Consider the following 22,885-nt stretch of genomic DNA (forward strand, 5'->3'; position numbering starts at 1 on the left):
TCAGGTCAACTTTAACTCCAAATGCCTGCTTTCATGTATGTTCTTTCAAGCAGCAGAGCCCACTGCTGCCTCCACCCTTGTTCCAGCTGCTCCCAGTTTGCTCAGCCTGAACCTGCCGACCTTCTACGGGGCTGAGAAAGATCGGGGGAAGGTGTGTTTGCAACAGCTGGTTTTGGGGAAGAAACCAAAGGAAATACCTCTCTTAAACCTTCTCTGAGAGAGGTAGCCTGTTAAGCAAAAAAAAATGAACACTTTTTAACAAAAGAAACACCCAAGAGCTGCTGCTGTTGTTTTATAGCTGTATTCTGGAGCATCGTTAAATCACCTTTGAAATACCCTCTGGTGTTAAGGAACAGGGCCATGCATTATTTAACTTCTGTTACCGTAACATCAGCTGCAGGGCAGGAAGGGAGGACAGACAGGACTGACGTCACGACACCAAAGGGAAGCTGGGTGGGGGCTGCCGGCCCCAGTGTGTCCCAGCGCTGTCCCGCAGGCCCTGGCTGGGAGGTGCGGATCAAACCCATCTGATGGAGGAAAACCCCTGTGCGATGGCAGCTTGGGGTCCCCAGGGGACCCGGGCGGGCTGTGACCCCAGCTGCTGCTGCAGCGGCACACGTGAACCTGCTCAAGGACCTCCAAAACCTCTTCCCAGGGAGCGCAGCAACATCTCTGTGCAGAAGGCTGCTTCGTGGGGGAACCAACCCCGGGGAAATCTGCCTGGCTGCCACGACAGCACAGACCGGTGCAAAAACCGCTCTTTGTCTGGGGAGCTGAGGATAAATCCTGCTCTGCTGCGCAAGGGCCAGCCACGCTCCTGTGTGCGTGAGGAGCCCTTGGCCCTGACGCCTCGCAAGCCCTCGGCCAGCTCGAGGTTTATTCCTTTCCTTCAGACAGCGAGGGACCGAGTGCCCCTCCTGCGAGGCGAACCCTCCCGCATGCAGCTACCAGCACGACGCTGCTGCGCAGCAGCCCAGCCCGCGGCTCTGTGGCCATCGGGGAAGCGACAACTCTCAGGTCTGGCAGTTGCCCAGTGGGGCTCATGGTCCTGCTCCCACACTGCAGCCGTGCCGGCACAGAGACGCTGCACCCAGGCCCCATCTCCCCTGAGAAATGCATACAGGCTGCCCAGGTTCCACCCCGCAGCTCTGCTGGGTGTATCCTAACCACAGCCCGGCGCAAAAAGCCTTCCCACAGCAGCTACCACCTGCAGCGCGCATCCCTCCCCGAGTCCTCTCTCCACGTCCAAGCCTCAACGCTGCCCCGGAGCCGAGCCATACCTGCCCCTCTGGGACTGCGCTGCTCATCGTAGTGGGACTCTGTTTCCCTTTTTGGATTCGATACAGGCCTTTCCCTTTCGCACTCGTGGGAGGTGATGTGCTCCCCAGTGCTCAGGTACCCTCAAAACCTTAAATACGGGTCACGGGGTTGATCTCGCCCGGGATGAGCTACCTGCCACACCAATGCTTGCCCTCTCTGAAGAGATGAGATGGGAGGCTGGTCCCAGCAAGGCGACCGGGGATCTCTTGCCACTTCTCAGCTCAGGCAGAACGAAGCAGCCTTTTGTCCCCGGAGCTTGGGGCTGGCTCCTTCAGTACCTGGGCATTTTCTGGTTTCCCAGACTTTCTGCAGTGACTCCAGAGCTACAGCCTGGACCAAAGAGACAAGACAAGGCCCTTCTGTGCTCTCTGCTACACATCCCGGTTGAGACAGCCATGAGGATGGGGCTTTGGTCCAGCCGGAGCCTGAAGCCAGCTCTCCAGAAGCCAACTTCTTGCTGGCCTTGCTGGAGAGGAGGTGTCTTCTTCGGGCACCACGGACTTCGGATTGAAAAGAAAAAAAATGTACATATATCGAAACAAGCTTAGGGTTTCTTGAGGAGTCCACGTCCATCACCTCTCCCTGCTGAGGAGTCAGTCAACGGGGAAGCAGGCGGCTGGCACGGGCGCTCTGCGGAAGAGCAGGCTGGAGCCACGGAAGAGCTGCCCCTGCCGAGAAGAGAGCACAGGGTGAGGGCAGCCACGCCGAGACCCGGCCGGGGACCGCGGCTGGGCTGGCGGGGACCGACGCGTGTCCACTGCAGGGCCACGAGGCCCCAGCGCCCAGGAGGAGAAAGCAGCGCTTCAGCCCTGCGAGCGCTGGGGTCGGGCATTTCCCGATGGGGTGAGAGAGGGGCAGAGCCACCCTGCTTTGTGTGCAATGCAAGGGCTAAAACTCCGCCGGCTGCAAGCTCGGGGCAGGTAATGGGCAGACCAGTGCTGCCACACCTGATACCAGTGCCAGAACCGGAGGGATGGAAACGGGTTACAGAGCACGGCAAGGATGTGGCACAGGCACTTCTTGGGCAGTGCTGGAGACCTCGGGAAGGAGCAGAGGGAGCCCAAAGCCCTGCGTATGCCCCGCTCCCTCACCTGGGCACTGAGATACCTCCAGCAATGGATCCAGGATGCGAACGCAGGAGCGTAGGGAGGGAGGCCGGCCCGCAACCTGCACGGCAATGAGAAAGAGCTGAGGCGGCCTGTGCACGTGTCACATTATCCGGACAGGTAACACGAGAGCAGCAGTAAGTGTAGGCGAGGACACAGAAACGGTGTCCGTGCCAGGCTGAAGGCCAAATGACAGGCTCGTTATTTACAATGCAACAGATCGTGTAATTTAATTACCCGTGGAGTGTACAAACAAGGAGCGTTACCTGGCTATGTTAAGAGTCCAGGACTATACGCTGTATCTCCACCTCCAAGAGCGAGCAGACCTCGAGACATTACACCAGCGGCTTGGACCCAGCCCACTTCCCACCAGCACAAATGCAGATGACTTCTTGCAGCAGTGGGATTGGGAAAACAAGCTTGGTCCTGCTCCCGTCTGCACCCACTGCTGCATGAAGAGCTTTGCTTTCCCTTGTGCTGCTACCCGGAGCCAGCACAGTCCCTTTGATCCCTTCTGCCTCCGGTCTAGTTCAGATGGGACCACAACTCTCCCTGCTTTCCTCCACTTGAGCTTTTCTGCTGCTCTTGTCTGTGCCCTCTGATCTGGAATTACAAGCGACCTGGGGCAGGAAACGAGCCAGCTCTTCGAGGTGCCCTAATGGTTCATGGTTCTGTACGAAAGCTTTATGATCGTTAGCAGAGGATTCAGACCACAAGGGGCTGGGAGAAAGGAAGGGAAAGCCTTAGATCTCAGTGTGCCTGACATACCCGCAGTTGTTCACTGCCATGAGATCTCCCACAAGAAGGAACGGGTACGTCAGCATGCTCACGGCGATCTGAAAGCAGAGAAAACTGGTAGGCCCTCCGAAGTTCGCAATGCTAAAAAAGCTAGTTCCAACTTTTGCACGTTAGCAAAGCTATCCTCATCTTTGAATATCAAGCACAGACCAGCCTTTGCCCCCAGACCATGAGCTCTCACCCCACAGCAGCAGGAAGAGGAGAAATGACGTGGCAGATGCCTACGTACCCCCATCACGAATTTTGTGTAGCTCCGGATCACCGATGCCTGGCTGAACTGGAAAGAGAAACCAAAGGGACTGTGGAGAAGACGGATGACACCAGGCTGTCGCTGTCACTACACAACATCCCTCTGAGCCCGAGAAGATGGGTGCGGGGCAGGGGAAGGCAGCAGAAAGCAACGGCAACCACACTGTATCCCAGCCAAGAACCATTTGCCATCAAACCTGATCCCCTAAACTGCAGCTGAAACACAGCCCTGAGCAGGCACTGCAGCTTTAGCGCTTTTACAGGGTTTTATCCAAAGCCCAGTGTCTGTATTATATTTGCCATTAACCTCCCACTAACTCCTTTCAGCTGCAGGTGCTTGGTACGAGCCCCCCAAACCCTCTGTCGGGCGCTTCCACTCACGTTATCGTCCACCGCGTAGGTGTTGATGAAGTGAGCCAAGAGGTTGCAGCACCAGAGGAAGATGACGTCCCCCAGGATGTGAGGGACTAAACCGCTGCAACGGCAAGAGGAGGGGTGTGAGGCGCAGCAGGGTCCCGGCCCTCCCTCGCTCCCTCCACCAGCGCAGGGGAATCCCACTCCCCCAGAATGCATCTTTACTTTGGGAGGATGTGAAGGGAAAAGGGAAAATTTCAGGGAAGGGCTCTCCTGGCCTTCAAATGTGGTCTGATGTGTGCTGCCAGCTGCTGGGATGAGCGATGCTCCACAGGAGGAAGCCTGGGATCTGTTGTTGGGGCATGAATCATCCAAGTCCCCTTGTGCTACCCCAAAATCCCTTCTTGGCCCAACTCCTGCTCTGAAACCCAGGCAAGACACAGAGGAAGGGGGGTTCTGCTAAGCTCGTTTTGCAGACCCTCTTCAGGATGCAGAATGAGAACTTTATCTCTCTGGAATCTCCCTCCTCCTAGAAATTAAAGGAGTTTGATCCTGCAAAACCTGCTCTACTGCAAACTGGGATTAACTGGGGGCAGCGCTCCAGCCCCTCTGATATTCTCAGTCCCTGCTGCCACCTGGGAGCATGGGGACATGGGGTGACACGCTGCTTTGGCTTACACCTCTCATCGACACGCGGGCTGGAGCTCCCAGCAGCACCAGCACCCCCAGCTTCTGCAGCCACCAGCACTGAAACATCAACAAAGAGTTGCATGGGCTTCCTCCGGTTCGTCAGAGCTCCTGCGGCATTCGCTGCACCGGCGCGGGCGTCGAGCGCGGGGCCTCCTGCGCCGGCTGCGTGGCTGTTCCGCCGCAGAAGGATCCCGGCGTGTGTTAACCTGCCTGTTTCACCTGCAGATGTGCTCAGACAGTTCTGCTGAGCAGGAGCCCGTTGAGGGTCACACCAGCTTTTGCTGGGCTGCGAAGAGCCGCCGTCGAGCGCGTTAGTCCCAGTCACTGGTTTCTTCCCCGCCTCTCTGGAGCAGGGGACCAGTTTTCTTTCCTGCTGTGGTCCCAGCGGCAGCAGAACAGCAACTGGGGCTGCATGCTCCGATCCAGCCTGCTTCACTTGTTCAGTGTTCGGGTTTACACTTTTTGGAAACAACCTGTGTATTGTCGAGGCCCCGGCAGCTCTGGGGATGCAGCCGAGGTCGCAGGGGCTGGGCACAGCAGAAGCCTTCAGCAGAAGATCTGCTGGCTTAAATGATGTGATACGTGAGAGCAACGGACAGGACAAAGAAATCAAAGCTCTCTGGTCCCAAAGAGATCGTCTGGTTTGCTTTTAGCATTCATCCTTTGTAAAAAACATCCTTTCTGGAGGCTGAAGCAGACTCCCGAGCTGCTGCAGATACAACCGGGCCTTAACAAAGCCCAGGAACAGAGGGCTGGTCCAGGCCTGGGCCACGGCAGCCCAGTAAGGACAACCTCACCCAGCTGCCGACAGAGAATCGGATCGTTTGTTCCATCTGCAGTAAGGGTCCCATCCCTCCCTCTCTCCATCATCACAGTAATGATGGACGCTGGGCCCGTGTTTATGGGATGACTGGAGATCAGGGGTCTGAGCGAGCTGCAGAAAGGGACTAAAAAAACCGAATTCCTTTGTGCTACAGCTCCCACGCCTGGCGAGATGTCCAAGGAGCTCTGGACTAGGAATATTTTTAGAAGATGGCCAGCCCTTAAAAGCTGACACAGCAGTGGGCAGCTGGTGAAGCCTGTGACGTACGGTGATGCGTCCCAGCAGGAAAAACCCCAGTGCCGCCGCCGAGGTGAGCGCGCGCCGCAGCCTCGCAGCCCCAGGAACATCCCTCTGACCTGCTGGCAGGCGGGAGGCTGCTGCAGATACCAGGGGAAGTGAGATAAGCCCATCCCCTGAAAAGTCCTTATCTCTCGCCAGGCACGCATCCAGAGCCAGCGTGTGCCGCTGTTATTGCTGCGTAGAGGTTACAAGGCCACGAGAATTAAGTGCACCGCTGTGATTTTAAGGGAGTGGATATGTCTGGGTTGCTTCAGGAGGGCTGAGAGCAGAAAAGCAGCAGTTTGGTCCTACAGATGCAGTTTGTGTTCCCCTCGAGGCAGTGTGATTTCCTAGCGGGGTTGTAGAGCACGAATAACTTCAGAGCCCTCCTGAGACATTTTGGGTTGTGTTAAAGCCTTTCCTGTGAACTATTAAGTTTAATTAGGCTACCAACAGTGTTTATTTTATGTGGAGGAAGGGAATGCGGTGGCTCCTTTCATGTTATTTCCTCGGGAGGTGGAGGAGAGGGAGGGCTGCCCGGCAGCATGCCCCGGCCGTGCCCCACACGCAGGAACATCCCAGAGGAACCTGCGTTTAACGGAGGAGCTTTGGGGCTGCACAGCTCCACAGGGAAGCTGCGGGCTGCGAAAGGAAGATGCACTGACACGCGCTCGATGGGGTCTCTGCGGACCCCTGACCCTTTCCCCCTGGGGAAGGACAGGGCGAGAGCCCCTGCGACTGCTTGCCTCTTCTGACGCATTTACGTTCCACCCAGAGGCCCCAATTTTGTGATTACAGAGCCAAAGGCATCAGGCCTGAAAACCCTTCCTGAAATTTCGGAGCTGCCTTTACTGTTATGGACACAATAAGGTGAGTTCTCTCCCCGGTGGGAGCAGATGGTTCAGCTTTTATCTAGACATGGAAAAAAAGGCAAGAAGGGTTGATTCAAGGTTCAAGCAAAAAGGTGTCCGCTAGACTTCCACCTCAGCGACGCCGTCAATTTGCCGTGCTTCGTAAGCGGCTGCAAGCGCCTTTCAGCTCGTTCCGGTCTGGGCAGCAACGCGCCTGAGCCCGGCAGCATCACGCTCCCGCCGTGCAGGCAAACCGGCTGCCAGCACGATCCACCTGCTCGCTGCAAGCACGCACGGTGCTCTGCAGAGGAACACGCTTCTTCTCCAGGCCCTGGCTTTTATTTCAACAAGGGGTCTCATTGTTGCACTTGATCTTGGTGCCTGTTGCACAAACAAATGCTTTAAATGGCCCTTGACTGAAACACAAAGAAACATCGAGGGAAAAAGAAAGGTAGGACAAAAATACAGGGTTTTCTCTGGGCTCTGAAGGCTTGATTGAAGATAAGATCTGGGGCAAACTTAAAAAGTCAAACTGGAGCGCTGTCAAAGGCACAGATTCAATCTGTGCTCACGGGAGTGATGTGAGAGTCAGGGTCAGACAAGGCTTCGGATGGGGGGTGCTCAGCATGGCTCTGAGCTTGGCACAGCAGCCAGGAGAGCCATCGGTGCCTTAGGACTACGGGAGAAAGAATCTGAACAACTCACGTACACAAAGAATCCCAGGATCCCTTCTTCCTTAAATATCCTGCCGATGGCGCGGAGCACGCCGCTGCCAAGAAAGGAACAGAGCTGTCAGCGTGCAGGGGTTGCTCTGCCTGTCCCGTGCCGCTGCGCGTGCGCTCTGCAGCCACCAGCCGCAGCAGTTTGCCCCCGAAGCCACCACGCCAGCGATGAGGAGGGCAGCTCTGCTCCTCCTCAACCCCTGAAGAAGGGTCGTGTCTGCAATGACACCTGGGACAACACTCAACTTGCTGATCACTCTTTAAATGCTGAATTTAGAAGAGCCCTGCTCGGCTTTGAGTGGATACACGTGCCGCAGCCACAGCACATAATGTGCTTCGATTCGGCTGATTCTCAGCCCAAGAACCCTGTCCTGCCTCTGGGAGCTCGCGCTGGCAGTCGTGGGTTAGCTGCAATCACGTCTCGCACACTTTCAGGTGACTGCACGCGTAGCTTTGCCCCGCAGAGAGGCAGGTGTTACTGAAACAGGCTTCGAAAAAATCTTGCGGACCAGCAGGGCTGCAGCAACGCTTTGTGTTACCTACTCTGCTGCCCTGCTGCCTTCCCTTTCTATCAACACCTAAAGCAAAAAGGCAGGAGACTCTCTGCGTGATCAGCAAGGTGCGTTACAGCCACCAAAACCCCCAGGGGCACAAGGTGGAACAGGCAGGCCAGGGATAGAGCCCAGCCTCCCCACATCCCTCCACCACGCACTCACCCACCCTCTGCCCACGGCTCAGACTGACTTTTCGGTCTCCCAGATCTCCTGGGTTGCCAAATCCCACCACAGCACGGGAGCGTCCGGCACCGCTGACTCCCGGACTCGCGCTTCTGTGTGCCCAAACCCTTCAGAGCTGCAGCCGCTCACCTGTATTTGACTTCCCGGCCTACGAACTGGACCATGCAGCGCATAGAGATCACTAGGAGAAAAGAAATACAGGGCTGACAAAGACACAAATCCAGTTTCGTTTGCAATGGATGTTAAGGAAAATGCAACCTGACCCTTCTGCCCTCCCTTTCCTCAGCTTGCATCACCTCCAGCTCCTCTCCGTGGTCCTCATCACTGCAAGACTCATGGGAAACCGGTGCCCTCCCCTAGTCTGTAAGTGATGGGAAGGATTTCTGACCCTAACCCCAACGATCTCCAGGAGAAGCTCTTGGATGAATGGGAAGAGAGCACCTCGCCGCTCGGCGGGGTTAAACCCCAAAGGCCAACCCACGTGTCAGCCTTCCCAAGCGACCACTCAAGACCGGCATCTGTTCTGCGCTTTGGCACGAAGCCGTTTCTGGTAGAGAAGCGCACGGAGTAAACGGGGTTTGGGGGCGATCCCCAGGCTGGGGGACAGGACTCACCGTGCAGCGGATGCGAGACCACCCGGGACGCACACTGCATCATCATCTCATGAGATGTCTGCGAAGGGGAGAAAAAAACCACAGCTGTACGAAAAGCTGCGCTGCCGCACGGGCACAGAGCAGGCCCCTTCCCTTAGCGCAGGGAAACCCATTTTGGGTCCCTTGTTTTGAAATCTCTTGTTCGTGATAAACCTCTATTCCTACAAAATATTTCATAGGTGGCCACAGAGGGATACCAAATATCACGGCCTTTTTACCCACAGTTTCTCTCCAAATAATTGGAGACACAACCCAGACTTTAAGCTTCCTTTGCTCTGCAGGCACATCCCCAACGCCATCTCCCCAGTCGCTCGTTAACATGCAATACCCGCTTCTCACCTCTTTCACCACTTTCCTGAGGGAGGTCTTCACATCATCCTTGTTAGAAACGTGCTCCATGTCCTCCAGTGGAAAGGCCTGAGTGGGGAGAGAAGAACCACACAGTCAAAACTGGTGGAGACGCTGACCCACAAACCCTTGAAGTCCGAGGACAGGAGGAAACCCCAAGCAGTTGCACTCTAGACAGGAGGAGACAGGAGCACAGGAGAAGGGATGATGGAAAGTAAAATGGGGGAAGAGAAGGGTCACAAAACTGCTTACAAAAGGCAAGTGGTTGTTCAAACTAAATTAAAATTGTTTAAAAAATAACTTCTGGGGATACGAGCACTGTTCTGCTCCTGTCCCAGAGGACTATTCGGAGCCCTCAGGAGATGGACAGGTGCTTTGCTCCTCCATGTGCAGGCTCCCTGGCTCCACTGCAGTAGCACCAGCGACCCAGCGAGCTGATTTACAGAGAGAGAAGTCGACCTTTACCTTCTTCACGCTCCCCCTGGTGATGGTTGATAAAGTGCTTGAGATGAGGCGAGGAGTCAGACCGCGGAAGAGGCCTCTCTTCCCATCCACTTCCACAATGTGCCTGGCTGGGTAAGAAAACACCAGGCTGCCGTCAGCCAGGAGCCGGGCGACTCGCGGAGCGCACCCCAAACACCTCCGGCGTTCAGCTGAACCCGCGCCGGAGCTCAGCACGGCACGGCAGCCACTCTATGGTCCCACCGTAAGTGATTTATTATACCAGTCCTAAATAATTCCGTATAGGATGCAAAGAATCCTTAAGTACTCCCTGCTGTATCTGTCTAATCTGGAAGGATAGCTCCAGTTTTTTAGGCTATTTCTCGTCTTTTGATTGTTTTCCTCACCTGAAAGGGCTACAAGGCAGTTTGGGCTGGACCAGGGTAGGGATGATCTCACGTGCTGTGCGGTGTCACCTCCTCCCTCCGCCCCGAGCAGTCAGACTCGGGGTTAATACAGATCTCGCAAACCCAGGTTGAGTTCCTGCCCCACCACCACCTCCCTGGCAAACTACCTCAGGTATCCAGCCAAGAAATAAGCCAACGGATCCAACTTCTCCCAGATACAACAAGGTGGAATGCAGGTAGTAACCTGCTTGTGGGTACCGACTGCTCCTGCCTCCCTCCCCCACCCCGCTGTCCCGAGGCAAGCCAGGAAGGTTCTGCGCATCTCCATCACCCAATGCTGCAAATTTATTTGGAAAATGCATCTTCCAAAGGGCAGCACGGGAGCATTTCCAGCCCAGGGTGTCCCAGGACGGGTCTGCAGTGCTCTCGTACCGCTCCGGCGCCGGATGTCCCCACCCCAGGGGTACTGCTGTCCCATTTAGTGCCCAGCCCAGCTCGGCTCTCAGGACCGTGCGCTCCCCTTCCCCACAGCAAACCCGCTTCGAAAGCAACCCCTGAGGTCAGAGAGTATTCACCCGCCTCCCCCACGCTGCTCCACCCGCAAAAAGAGGAAAACAGTACTTTTTTTTCCTTCTAAACGCATTACCTTCCCTTTTCTTGGTACTCCTGTCCCTTTAGGGCTCCATCTACAACACAAACGAGCAGGGCAGGGGGCCAAGTTATTGCAGGGCTGTTTCACAGAATCCCAGCATGGCAGGGGTTGGCAGGGCCCTCTGTGGGTCACCCAGCCCAACCCCCTGCCCAAGCAGGGTCACCCAGAGCAGGCTGCACAGCACCGCGGCCAGGCGGGGCTGGAATATCTCCAGAGAAGGAGACTCCACAGCCTCCCTGGGCAGCCTGTTCCAGGGCTCCGTCACCCTCAGAGGGAAGAAGTTCTTCCTCATCTTCAGCTGGAGCTTCCTCTGCTTCAGTTTGTGCCCGTTGCCCCTTGTCCTGTCGCTGGGCACCACTGAAAAGAGTCTGGCCCCGTCCTCCTGACACCCACCCTGCAGATATTTACAGGCATTTAGAAGGTCCCCTCTCAGCCTTCTCTTCTCCAGGCTGAACAAGCCCAGCTCCCTCAGCCTCTCCTCATAGGAGAGATGCTCCAGGCCCCGCACCATCCTCGTAGCCCTGCGCTGGACTCTCTCCAGTAGCTCCTCATCTTTCTTGAACTGGGGAGCCCAGCACTGGACACAGCACTGCAGACGGGGCCTCACCAGGGTGCTTTGCCATCTCTAACACACGCAAAACCCTCCACCACCAACGTACATCACCTAAAACCCCACCACCCCCTCCGCTACGGTGCAACCCCAGAGCAACCTGCCCCGGGAAGGGATGCGGCGCCGGGGCCACCACCACCACCCACCAGGCAGGTGAATCTGACAGCTTTGCAACCAGTTGTAGCGGTTTATGTCTCACTGGAGCTTTGGGATGATCCCAAGGGGATGCTGGAGCACTGCTGGAGGTCGGCTCGGTCGACCCGGCAGCTCCCAGCCCCGTTCTGGGGCAGGATCTGGCGCTGGCGGGGAGGAATGGTTGCTCACCGTAGGTGAAGAAGCCGGGCAGGTACAGGACTTTCCTTCCCAGCACGTTTCTCCCAACGGTTGGAGGCAGTGGCTCGTGCCCCACCTGCCACAAGAAACCCCCTCAGCAGGTCCCCGTCCCTGCGTTCCCGAAGCCCCCAGGCCACGCGGACTCGATCCCGGTATCCATGAGCTGCTGGGGGCCCATGTGTGTGTGTCCATGTCCGTGTCGTCGTCCCCCCCCCCCCGTCACCCTCAGACACACAGGGGGCCATGGCCCGGGCAGTCCCTTCCCATCACCCGGGGTCCCCAGGGTGCAGGGGGTCCTCAGCCCTCCCGTTTTATGGGGGTCCCCTATATGCCCAGGATACCCAGTATATCGGGGTTTCCCACCCCTCCTCACACAGGAGCCCCCATTCCAGAGGGTCTCCTCATCCCCCCCATTTCTACAGGGTTCCCCCCAGGACAGGGGGTCCCCAGCCCCTGCCAAAGGAGGGGGTCCCAGTGGCCCCTATACAGGAGTCCCTGCTGTATAGGAGGTCCTCACCCCTCCCTTCTATAGGGATCCTTCTCTATGCGGGGTCCCCAAGGTACAGGGGGTCCTCGCATGGGGCCCTCGCTGCCTCCTCACATAGGAGACCCCCCCACCCCCCCATTACATAGGTGCCCCCACTGTGTCCCTTGTTATAAGGGGAGGTCCCCAGCGCACAGGGGTCTCCATAGGGGCACTATACGGGGGTCCCCCTCCCCCCGTTGCCTTGGGATCCCGATCCCCCGTTACACGTCGGGGTCCCGTTCCCTCCGCCCCCCCCCAAAACACCCTCCGCCGGCCCCGGACCTGGACGAGCAGCTTGACGTAGAGCAGCGGGTGGCTGGCGGCGGCGAGCCCGGCTCCCAGCACCACGAACAGCCCCTCGGAGCCCTCGGCCCGGGCCGCCCCCGGCCCCGCCGCCCCCGGGTCCTGCCCCGCTGCCCCCGCCGCACCGCCAGGGGGCGCCCTCGCCGCCGGGGGCAGCGGCGCCACCACCGCCATTTCCCACCCCCTCCCCCGCCGCCGCTATTGCGCCTGCGCCGCCTGCCGAGGCGTCTCTGCGTCACCGCGCTGGGCGGAACCATTGCGTGAAGGGCGGGAAGAGGGGGGGGAAGAGAGCGCGGGTGGAACCATTGCGTGAGGGAGGGGTCGGAGCCGCGGTGTGAGGGAGGGGATGGGGCGGTCATGGCAGGGCCGGGCGTGGGCTCGGCCGAGGGCCCCGGCGGGGTCGGGGGAGGCGGCGAGGCCATGGGGAGATGTGGTGGGGCCGTGCCCTGCGCTCTGCTTCCCCAAGGGCTCTGTTCGGAGGGCGGGGGGGCAGCGAGGGTGTCGTGCGTGGGGCCTGCGGTGGTAGCAGGCCTCTCGCCCCTTCCCTGCCTCCCTCCCACCGTCCTGCCCAGTGGGTCCCGTCTGTTCCGTGGTCCCTCACAGCACAGGGACCGTGCGGGCTCTCGTGTGCCTGCGAGGGGCACCCCGGGGCCGCAGCAGGGGGGGCTCAGCCTGCCCTGTCGCTGCAGGCCAAGCCCCCGGCCCGCTCCGCCATTGCTGCTGCTTACACCACTAGCTGAGGGCACACGGCGAGGTCCCCCCCAAACTGAACAAATTCCCAGTGTTTTCTCAGCGTTTCTCCTGCTTGCAGCCTGCTGCGCTTCCTCTTTCCTTCTGAGGCCAACGAAGAGACGAGCTCTCCTACCACAGCCAGAAGGACAGCAGATGCTCTTCACCTGGCACAAATCCTCCTCCCCAAACAACGCCCCGGGACCCACAAACACCTCGAAGCAGAGAGGGGGGAGAGAAGGGAGCCGCAGCCGTCAGCACCTGCCCCTGTAGCTCCTTGACACCCAGGACCCACTCCCAGCCGGTGCCATGGAGGGAGAGGCCGGCAGCCAGCGGAGTGTGCTGAGCCTGGCGGCTGCGTTTGAAGAGTGCTGGTAAGGAGGGAGGGTCCTGGGCGCTGTGGGTGCATGAGGGCTCCACGGGGTGTGGGTTTTGAAAGGAAGAAACCCACTGTGGAGGTGGTTTGGGGGCTGCGGAGAAGGTGACTAGGTGATTTGCGATTGCTTAGCACACGAGTCTGCCCTGGTGTCTTCCTCCCGCTGCGGGTCGTGGACAGAAGTCTGAAAACCTCAGTGGGATGCGACTGACTTTGTCGGAGGTTTCTGTGCCTGGCTCAGGGTTGGGTTGTGGCGCGCTTGTTCCCACTGCACTCAGCACCTTGGCAGTCAGCCTGGCTGGTGAATGCTTTTTGCCCTGCTGCTGGGCAAAAAGGAGTTTGGTTTGCAAATATGCAGGCAAGGGTCTTCACTGGGAATTAACTGCCTGAATGTCTGCGAGGATCCGAGTCTCAGGCACCAGCCCCAGACTATCCAGTTGTTTGCAGCAATGTGGCTCCTAGGAAAGGGAAGAGAAAGCATCATGTTAGGGGGGAGAGCAAGTACCTTTTGGGCTGCACGGCAGCCCCGTAAAACAGCCCCTTCACTTGGAGCGTGAGCTGGGACCTACAGACAGCGTGTGCCAGGGTCGGAGTGAGGGCATCTGCCTTGCCCCTGGGGTAGAAGTAATTCTGAGGATTGGAGTGAGTCATCCTTGTGGTCTGTGCCTCAGTTTCCCCATCTGTTGAATCAGGATACCAGATCTTGCCTTTTCATGTATCGGTGAGGTGCTCTCAGCGAGCCTTAGTGAGGCTGGGTGGTTGGACAGGTGAGTTTTGCAGCACTTCCTAAAGATGGTCAGGCACAAGATTTCCTTCTGCTCCAGGAACTTCGCCTGCATCTCTGCTGCGTGCTTTGCCCCAGGCTTTGTGGTTTGGATGGCTCCGGAGCAGCATAGTTGTCCCCATGGTCCCACAGTAGAAATTTGCCCTGTGATGTTGCTGCGTTGGAACCATTGGCAGCGTTTGATCTGCCTCTGTTTTGCTGCTGCAGTGCTTTTGTCATTTGTTGTGAAGTGTGAGTTTGAGTTGGAGGAAATAAAAGTAACTTACAACTTTCAGAGGAAGCTGGGGAACCTGGAAACAAGCTTTCTGGAACAGAAAGCAGTTTAGCCCAAGTCAGCACATGTAGAAAGAGAGAAGTTCCCTGTCGGATCTCGGCAGTGGGTTTAGGCTGGCACCGGTCTGGGAGGCGCCGGCAGGGCTGGATGAAGCCTCTCCGCCGTGTGAAGGGTGATGCCAGCCCCCATGGACAGGAGCGGTGTGTGTGCGAATGTGCTCCCGAGCTCACAGCCGCGTGCTCATCAGCGTGGGGATGGACTCGTCATCCTCTTCAGACGAGTGTCTGCCCCTCAAGTCCTCTCCTGTCCTCAACTTTGCGGTTTTATATCCAGTTTCCTCCCGGTTTTCCCCTCCTCCTCGTCCCACTCCTGTCTGCAGGCCACCAGTGGAAGTCTTTGCAGTTTCTGCCCGGAGCAATTTACTACAGGAACCGGCTCACTGTTGCCATCTTCGAGGCCTGTGCTCCATGAGGTTTCTCCTACACGGCTGCTCTGGACCTGTTTTCCTTGTATCTGCCAGAAAAGAGAAGAGAGAAAACCACGAAAAAATTGCCCCTCTGCAAAACCACCCACACAAGCCCTTCTCTTGGCTGACGCCTCTTGGCTATTCGGCTTTTAAAGCCTCGTGCCCAAGGCTGCTGGCTCCTTGCTTTGGCTCCGTGGTGGCTGCAGGCAGAAAGAGCTGTGCCAGCACCACAAAGGGCAGGACTGTGCCTCGGGCACTGAGTGGCTGTGGACGAGCAATGGCTGTGGGTGGGATAAACGGCAGAGTTGTGCTTTTCTAGAGCGGGATGGGGACTGACCACATCAGCAGGAGGGGCTGGATCGTGGCTCCCGTGGAGGGTGTACGGGCTTTTGGATCTCGGTTTGTATCAACAGCGTTGTGCTGCTGTGTCTTATCGCCTAAGCTCGAGGACAGTGGCTTTCACCTGGGCCTGGGAGCTGGGTGGGCCGTGCTGTGCTGGGGGAACAGGTGAGCTGATGGTGCTGATTCTTCCGTGGCAGGGCCGGCAAACTTCCCTGGAGGGACAAGCAGGCTCCGCACGGGCGGGCGAGTCCTGCAACCAGTCAGCCCCGGCAGGTTCCAGCATCCCCCACCAGCCAGGACCAGAGCCTCTCCCAGATGGCTCTCAGGCACCAAGCGGAGCAAGAGAATGAGGCCGAGGAGGAGCAGCAGGGTCGGCGGGGACTCAGCTTCAAATGCCTCCGTTCTTTCCGACACAAGATCAGTGAGGATGACTGGAGGAGGCAGCAGGACCCAGGCCTCGAGCCCGGCAGCAAGGTGAGCTCTGGAGGCGGCTCAGGCGAGACTGGTGGGTGCCCATGCTCAGACGAGGAGTCTCATGGGCTGGGTCAGGGAGCTGAGGTCTTCGCTGACCCTGAGCAAGTCGCTGCCCTGCAAGGGCTGGTGCGTGAAGTGACGGAGAAATGACCCCTTCCCTGGTGCTTCAGGCCCAAATTCCCCATAGTCAGATAGAACCAAGCAGACTTTGTCTCTTCCAGTGTTGATATAACTACGCTGTGGGACTCAGATGCGCAGGTGGGCCCAGCCAGGTCCATCCCACGGCGACCCCGGGGCTGTGCTGCCCTTTGCCGACTGCAGGCGTGTTTCTGCAGGGCTGCATTCAGAGGCCTCGGTGCAATCGCAGACCGTGGAGTTAACCCACCCCACCCTGCCCCACTCTTCGGGGTCATTAGCCCTGTATCGCTCCGTGAGAAACAGGCACACAGAAAGGGATGACCCGGGAGGACGTGAGCCAGGCTTCCTGACAGCCCCAGAACAGCTTCATTTTCACCCTTGTTTTCACCACATGCTTTGTTGAGGTCCTTCCCGTGCTCTCATGTGGTGCAAGGTCCAGTTTGATGCTGGGCTGGAGGCTGTGAATGCTGGGGAACAGATCTGAATCCCTTCAAGCTGGTGGGACAGCTCACATCACAGCTGATGAGACTGAGCCCTTCTCTCCATGCAGGAACCAGAGGAAAAGAAAATCGCTCTGGAGCTGCTGGAGACGGAGCAGGCTTACGTCAACCGCCTCCACCTTCTCGACCAGGTGAGCTGGGGAGCAGAGGGGCCCACGCACGTCTGGGAAGCGACAGCCCTGCTGCCGCCTGCCCCCTCCAGCACAGCTCAGCCGCCCTGCGCTGACAAACCAGGCAGGGCCAGGTCACAGCTCCGCACTCACAAACTGTCCTTGCTCCTTGGCCTGGACTTGGTCCCTGTGGCAGTGCCTGGGCTCAGTTCAGGGTATGCACAGGCCAGGGACTGTTCCCTGGAGGTTTTGGAGAGAGTGAAGCTGTACAGATGAGACCCACGCTGGGCTGCCGGTCTTCATGGCCAGCGAAGGCATCTGGCCTTTGCCTTTCCTACACCCCACACCTCCAAGGAGCACCTTTGTCCCAGCAAAGGCTGCCAGCTGTCCTGCTTCTCTCTTGGGGCCTGGGATTTCCCTCCTGCACAGTCAGGCATTTTCACTGGGCGATGTGCCTGTCTCAGGGAGGGACTGGGGTCCTTAAGCCTCTTCCTGACCCTTTTTATTCACCCCTTCTTTCTTCCAGGTATTCTATACAGAGTTGATGAAAGAAGCCAAAAATGGGAAGACAGCCCCAGAGGAGGTGGTGAAAATGATCTTCTCCAACATCTCCTCCATCTACCAGTTCCATGCCCGGTTCTTCCTGCCAGAGCTGCAGAAGCGCATGCAGGATTGGTGAGCTGCAGGAGGGGAGGGCAGGACGCCTGGGTTGCTCTGCCAGAATGGGGGAGCAGTGCTGAATTTGGTCTCCCAATAGGACCAGGGAGCTCAGCCTGTTTTGCTCTTTGTGCTGCAAAGCATTTCCTTAAAACACTCCAGCCCACATCAGGGTATTTCTGAAAAGGGGGGTGACATCTCAGGTGCTGTAGGCGTGTGCCCAGGTGTGAAAGGCCCAGGCTGGCTGCAGGCTGGGGACATTCCTGTTCTGGAGAGTAGGAAGTTGTATGGGGACGTAGCAGATTGCAGCTCTGCCCTGTGCTGTGCGCAAGCTGCCCCTTTGCTTTATCCCTCCCTGTCTTGTCTGCCCCGCTGGACTGAGGAAGCTGCCGCTCTGCGATTCCCTCCCGCAGGAGCTGCAACCCGCGGATCGGGGATGTGATCCAGAAGCTAGCGCCGTTCCTCAAGATGTACGGTGAATACGTGAAGAACTTCGACAAGGCCGTGGAGCTCATCACCGTCTGGTCGGAGAAATCGCCGCCCTTCCAGGAGCTCATTGCTGACATCCAGGTAACGGGCCACGGCAGGGTGAGGGACCGCAGCAGTGCTCCCCAAAACCTCCCCGCGAGGGGGAAGCAGCGGAGGGTGGGAGCTGCCTTGGTCGCTGTTTCTCTCTCCCCAGAAGAGGAAGGTCTGCGCTAACCTAACGCTGCAGCACCACATGCTGGAACCTGTGCAGAGGATCCCACGCTATGAACTCCTGCTGAAAGATTATGTTCGAAAACTACCGACGGAGTCCCCAGACCGGGGCGATGCAGAGAGTAAGGGCTCCGGCTGGCTCTCCCTGCTGCCGGGAGCGGGGAGGTGGGTTTGTAGGGGAGGTGACAGCCCCTGATGTTGGACACAGGCATCAGGATACCTGGGTTCTCTCACCAGCTGCCCTGTGCCCTTGGATAAACCTCTCAGTCTGACCCTTTGCTAGCAGGGAGAGGGATTAATCTGCCCTTGCAGGGTCTGTGGAGGTCAGCAGGGAAGGTGGGTGGTGTTTTGGGACAAGGATGGTGCTTCCAAGCATCCCCAGGGAGAGCTGCAGTGACCGGGGGAGCTGTCAGACCCCTCCGGATCACAGCAGCTCCCCGTCCTGCTGGGACGGAGCGGCAGACGGTAACGGCTGTCCCCCCGGGACCGGGCCGGCTGTCCCCCGGGACCCGGCCGTGCCACACCGCGCAGGCCGGCTGGACCCAGGCACTTCTGCAGCGTTCGGGGCCATTCGGGTTGTGTCCAGGGGAGGGCAGCAGCCACCGAACGCGTGGCTTCCCCGTGGGGGAGAGGCCCGGAGTGTTCTCCAGCAAGTGTTTAACCCTTCACCCTTTCTCTTCCCGTTGCAGAGGCCCTGGAGATGATTTTCATGGTGGCCAAGCACTCAAATGCAGCTATTGCTGAGATGGTGAGTGCCTGTCCCGGCTGGCAGGGCTTTGTGGCTCACAGCACAGTGATTTACCAGATTTCCTCATGGCCTGATGGCTGTGTGACTCAGTGGAGCACAGCCCTGCCCTGAATGGGACAGGAGCACCTCGGGTTCAGCAGTGGAGGTTAGACCCTGCTCTTGATGCCTGATCCCATCACGCCGAGCATGGGGAAGTCACGTCAGCACCATCAGCCGTGATGTGACCAGCTGTTTTGAGGCTGGGAGCTACTCTCAAAGATCAGTATGGGGTGAGAGAGCTGTGCCACCTCTCCCGGCACTCAGCAGCTGGCCTGGGAGGTGGGGACAGAGGGGACCCAGGAGTGACAAGGTTGTGGCTGCTCAGCCTCCTAGGCAGATCACTCTGCCTCCCCCAGGAGCGGCTGCAGAACCTCTGGGCAGTCTATCAGCGGCTGGGCCTCGAGGACGACATTGTGGATCCCTCCAACGAGCTGATCAAGGAGGGACCAATCCAAAAAATCTCCACCCGCAACAACAGCACATCGGAGAAGTACCTGTTCCTGGTGGGAGCTGGGGTGCCCGTGGGAAGGGGCAGATAGGATGGGAGTGGGGAGGGGGGCAGCCCAGCCTGGACAGGACTGCTGGGTCAGCTCTACACAGAGGGGGTGAATTCAGGGCTGGGGGGGGTTGATCCCCCCCAGTGCAGGGCACCCTGTGTAGGCCGTGGTTGGGAACCTGCTCATCCCCTGGGCACAGCAGCCCTTGGGGGATGCCAAGCTCCCAGAGCGTTCCAGCTTTGCAGGGTGGGAGAGGGCTGGGGCAGAAGCAGTCGCTTTTTAGGCTGGATTCTTCCCAAGGACCAGCTCAGCCCGGGGGGGGTGAAGGACCCTAGATCCCAGGGAAGCCCCCAGCCCTGAGCAGGGAGGTGCTGGGCTCCAACCAACCCTCTCCTCCTCCTCCCCGCTGCCCAGTTCAACAACATGCTTCTCTACTGCGTGCCCAAGGTCATCCAGGTGGGTGCTGAGTTCCAGGTCCACCTCCGCATCGACGTGGACGGCATGAAGGTCAGACAGCCACCTTGTCTTTGTGCTTCTCCCAGACCCTGGTTCCTCTAAAATGCACCCCGCTCTGGGGTGTAGTGGGGCTGCTGCCCCTCGCTTCCTCAGAAAGGAGGGAGGAGCTGGCTTTGTGGGTGAGGAGGAATGGTTGATACACTCTGGTCCTGTGGAATAGCAGGGAAATCGTGTGCATGTAGGATCTGAGGGGCCAAAGGGGTTGTGTCCAAGGGAAGTCCCTGTCCCTCACATCACGGAGGAAAGGCCCTGTGTGCTGGATGTGGGTTCAGCTGCTCCACGTCCTTTCTTTGGTCTCAGGTGCGGGAGATGAGTGACACGCAGTTCCCTCACACCTTCCTGGTCTCAGGAAAGCAGCGGACGCTGGAGCTGCAAGCCAGGTAAGGGGACGGGTGAAGGTCCTGCAGACCCTCGGGGAGGAGAGACAACGGCTTACCCGTCTCCCTTTTTGTACCCAGGTCTGGGGAGGAGATGAACGCCTGGGTGAAGGTACCGCTGGGTGCTGGGGGAGGCGGCACATCTTGCTCACACCAGCTGGGTGCCTTGTGTCAGGCCGTCCCCCCCGACCACCCCTCCAGCCCTGCGCTCCCCTCTAGGCCTGCCAAGATGCCATTGACAGGAAGGAGAAGAGGAGTGAGACCTTTAAGACAGCAGTACACAGGCTGGAGATGGGCACCCCTGCGTTGAAGGTAACCCCCCTGCCCTCTTCATGTACCCCCTCTGTACAGCAGCTCTGGAGAGCCCCAGTTTCCCTAGAAAAACAGAGCTGGTGGGAGGCTGGAGACGGGTAGAAGGGCTGAGGAGGGGAAGGGGTGAGAGCAGGGGGGCTGGGACCACCCAGACCACGGCAAGCCAGCCCCAGCGATGCTGTTTCCCACCCCCAGTCAGAGGAGCTGGGCCGCCGAGCTCCGCAGTGGGTGCGGGACAACCTGGTGACCATGTGCATGCGCTGCAAGGAGCCCTTCAACACCATCAGGCGCCGGAGACACCACTGCCGAGCTTGTGGCTACGTGAGTCACCCTGTCCCCCCTCTCTGCCCTCCCTCCTGGCCTGCTCACGTGGCTGCCGGGGCAGGAGCGCACCTCTCCTACGCCTTGTACCCCTTTTCTCGGGCTCAGGGCTGCTTTTGCCTCTCAGCTCTTCAAGGAGTTGTCCCTGCGATCCCCCAGCCCTGTCCCAGTCTCACCAGTGTCCCTGTCTGGTGGTTGTAGGTGGTGTGCGCTCGCTGCTCTGACTACAAGGCCAAGCTACAGTACAACGGGAACCGCCTGAACCGTGTATGCCAGGAGTGTTACATCTTCCTGACGGGCCACGTGGTGCTCGAAGACCGGGAGGGGAAGCACAAAGGCATCCTGGAGGTGAGCTCTGCCCGTCTGCCCTGTGCCCTGCTCCTCCGTCCTGCTTCCTCCGAGCTCTGCTGCCCACCCTGGCCCCCAGCCCTGCTGTCACAGCTTGGTCGTGTGCGGGAGTCGCTCCCGCAGAGGGTGCCTGCGAACGGCGAGGCCGGTGGACGTGCTAAGCCCCCTCCGTCCCACTCCACGAGCCTTGGGACCGGGTATCCCAGGCTCCGTCCACCTCCGGATCACAGCAGGACCCTTGCAGCCAGGGCTGTCCCTTGCCTGTCCCTCGTTTGGGGACATTTTGTGGAGCGGGCAGGGAGTTCCCCAGGAAATAACCTTTGCTCAGTGCCCTTTCTGCCTCCCGCCCTGGGTGTTAAGGGATTTGTCCGCTGGGTTTTTTTTGGCAGAAAGGAGCCGCGGAGGTCTCGGGCAGGAGTTTGCTGTGCAGTTCCCTGCAGCTGCTGGACCGGAGCGGCAAGGGGGGCACGCGGGGCTGGTTCGTGATCCCGCAGGATGATCCCCTCGTGCTGTACATCTATGCGGCCCCCCAGGTAAGGCCGGGCTCGGCTCCGTCTGTACAAGGTACAGCCCGATGTGCCCGTCCCCTGCCTCCCACCGCTGTCTCTGCTCTTGGCAGGACGTCCGAGCCCACACCTCCATCCCGCTGCTGGGCTACCAGGTGAGGGACCTGCCCCCAGGAGACTCCCGACACCCCTTCCAGCTGGCGCAGTCCCGGCAGGTCTACACCTTCGTGGCCGACACCGAGGAGCTGAAACGGCGCTGGATGAGGGCCATGGCCCGCTCCGCCGCGGGGATCACGCACCCGGAGGAGGGAGAGGATGCGGATTCCTGCGACGAAGCAGAGTGAGGCCGTGCCGCACTGCTGGGCTGCCCGGTGGGTCAGACCTCCCCCTGCCCCTCCTGCTCACCACCGGCCTCGGGCAGATGCTCAGCCTCTGGTTTTTGGTCTGGAAAAGGACAAGGCGAGGGCACGTTTGCCACCACACGGACAAGCCAGATCCCCCTTCCCCTCCCTCCTTGATCTCCGCACTGCAGGGAGGCGATGGAGGTACCCAAGCCGGGGGGGTTTTGGGGAGCCCCCGCCCGCAGTGCCGTGCTGCTGGCTGCCACCCGAGGGCAGCAATGGCTCGGCTGTGGGGCAGGGGGGCTGCCCGCTTTGGGAGAGCATCTGTGGGGCTGGGGCTGCCCTGATAAATCCTACCTGCAACCCCTGTCTGCGGTCCAAGGAGCCTTTTTTTGGGGGCTGGGGGGGTTTCCAGTGGGATTGTCGCTGCGGCCCCGCACCGCCTTACTGTCGCCAGCCCCAGTCTGACACCTTGCAGAGACCCTGCTTGTCGCTCACATTCACCAGGCTCGGGGACCCCAGTGCTGGGTTTAGGATGTCCCTCTCCCAGCCTGTCACGGCTCCTGGCCTCCCGCTGCTGTGGTCCCCTGGGTGGGGGTACCCCTTAACTGCAGCCACCCCCAGCCTGTGTCCCCGAGCCAGCCTGCGCTCCTCCGATCCCAAGCTTTCCCTGCACCCCGTCCTGCCCACGAGCACCTTGCATCCTTGCCCCTCTCTCGCTCACCCATTCACTGAGGGGGGGGATGCTCTGGTCTGAGGCTGGGTGCACGCAGCACCCAGGGCAGCGATGCGGGGGAGACTCGGGGGGCGGATTCCCTTCTCCGTCATCAGCGGGACGAGCACCCCTGGTCCTTCCACAGAGCGCTGTAGGCTGCAGCCCCACCTTTTTCTCTCCGCGTCCTCTTTAGCTCCCCAAAAATGTTGCCCAGGCCAAAGTTGCCACTTCGGAGCCTGCCAAGGGCCGGAACGGGATATGGGAGCCTGGTGCAGGGAGCTGGGGGAGCCCAGTGTCCCCAGCAGGCAGGGACTGCTGCCAGCGCCTGCATCCCGCAGCAGCTCCAGCCCAGCAGCCACGAGCACCGCAGCCTCGGGCGGGGCCCGGGGGGTCACAGGAGAGCGGGAAGGGAAG

At 59.3% G+C, this 22,885-nt stretch overlaps 2 protein-coding genes across 5 annotated transcripts; one reads left to right on the forward strand and one right to left on the reverse strand.

Moving 5' to 3' along the window:
• Positions 1-285: 285 nt before the first annotated feature.
• Positions 286-12,459, reverse strand: MTCH1 (mitochondrial carrier 1). The gene is given in 13 exon segments (XM_075442668.1): positions 286-1,988; positions 2,412-2,487; positions 3,195-3,262; positions 3,454-3,501; positions 3,855-3,948; positions 7,180-7,239; positions 8,059-8,110; positions 8,544-8,601; positions 8,922-8,999; positions 9,396-9,502; positions 11,365-11,449; positions 12,182-12,376; positions 12,379-12,459. Coding segments are annotated over 13 exon segments (1,077 nt in total). The 3' UTR covers positions 286-1,913.
• Positions 12,460-12,597: 138 nt separating this feature from the next.
• On the forward strand, positions 12,598-22,123 carry FGD2 (FYVE, RhoGEF and PH domain containing 2). 4 transcript variants are annotated; one of them, XM_075442665.1, is made up of 17 exons: positions 15,076-15,230; positions 15,371-15,647; positions 16,336-16,416; positions 16,922-17,070; positions 17,466-17,622; positions 17,735-17,873; positions 18,441-18,499; positions 18,895-19,041; positions 19,450-19,542; positions 19,852-19,931; positions 20,010-20,040; positions 20,148-20,240; positions 20,436-20,561; positions 20,763-20,909; positions 21,299-21,442; positions 21,529-21,786; positions 21,869-22,123. In XM_075442665.1, the coding sequence occupies exons 1-16, from the start codon at positions 15,157-15,159 to the stop codon at positions 21,757-21,759; spliced, it is 2,028 nt and encodes a 675-aa protein (XP_075298780.1). In that variant the 5' UTR covers positions 15,076-15,156; the 3' UTR covers positions 21,760-21,786; positions 21,869-22,123. The 4 variants fall into 4 exon arrangements, with proteins under 4 accessions (XP_075298781.1, XP_075298780.1, XP_075298779.1 ...); XM_075442666.1 differs by lacking the exon at positions 15,076-15,230 and adding an exon at positions 12,598-13,305 and having other exon boundaries at positions 21,529-22,123; XM_075442664.1 differs by having other exon boundaries at positions 21,529-22,123.
• The last annotated feature ends 762 nt before the right edge of the window (positions 22,124-22,885 follow it).

Source organism: Opisthocomus hoazin, chromosome 25, assembly GCF_030867145.1.
Source record: "Opisthocomus hoazin isolate bOpiHoa1 chromosome 25, bOpiHoa1.hap1, whole genome shotgun sequence".
In the NCBI taxonomy this organism is placed as follows: Eukaryota; Metazoa; Chordata; class Aves; order Opisthocomiformes; family Opisthocomidae; genus Opisthocomus; species Opisthocomus hoazin.

Coding starts and splice junctions, on each gene's coding strand:
- FGD2 (XM_075442664.1), top strand. CDS start 15,157: ATGGGGACTGACCACATCAGCAGGAGGGGCTGGATCGTGGCTCCCGTG. Junction 18,500..18,894: donor ATGCAGCTATTGCTGAGATG/GTGAGTGCCTGT, acceptor TGCCTCCCCCAG/GAGCGGCTGCAGAACCTCTG. Junction 19,932..20,009: donor ACGCTGGAGCTGCAAGCCAG/GTAAGGGGACGG, acceptor TTTTGTACCCAG/GTCTGGGGAGGAGATGAACG.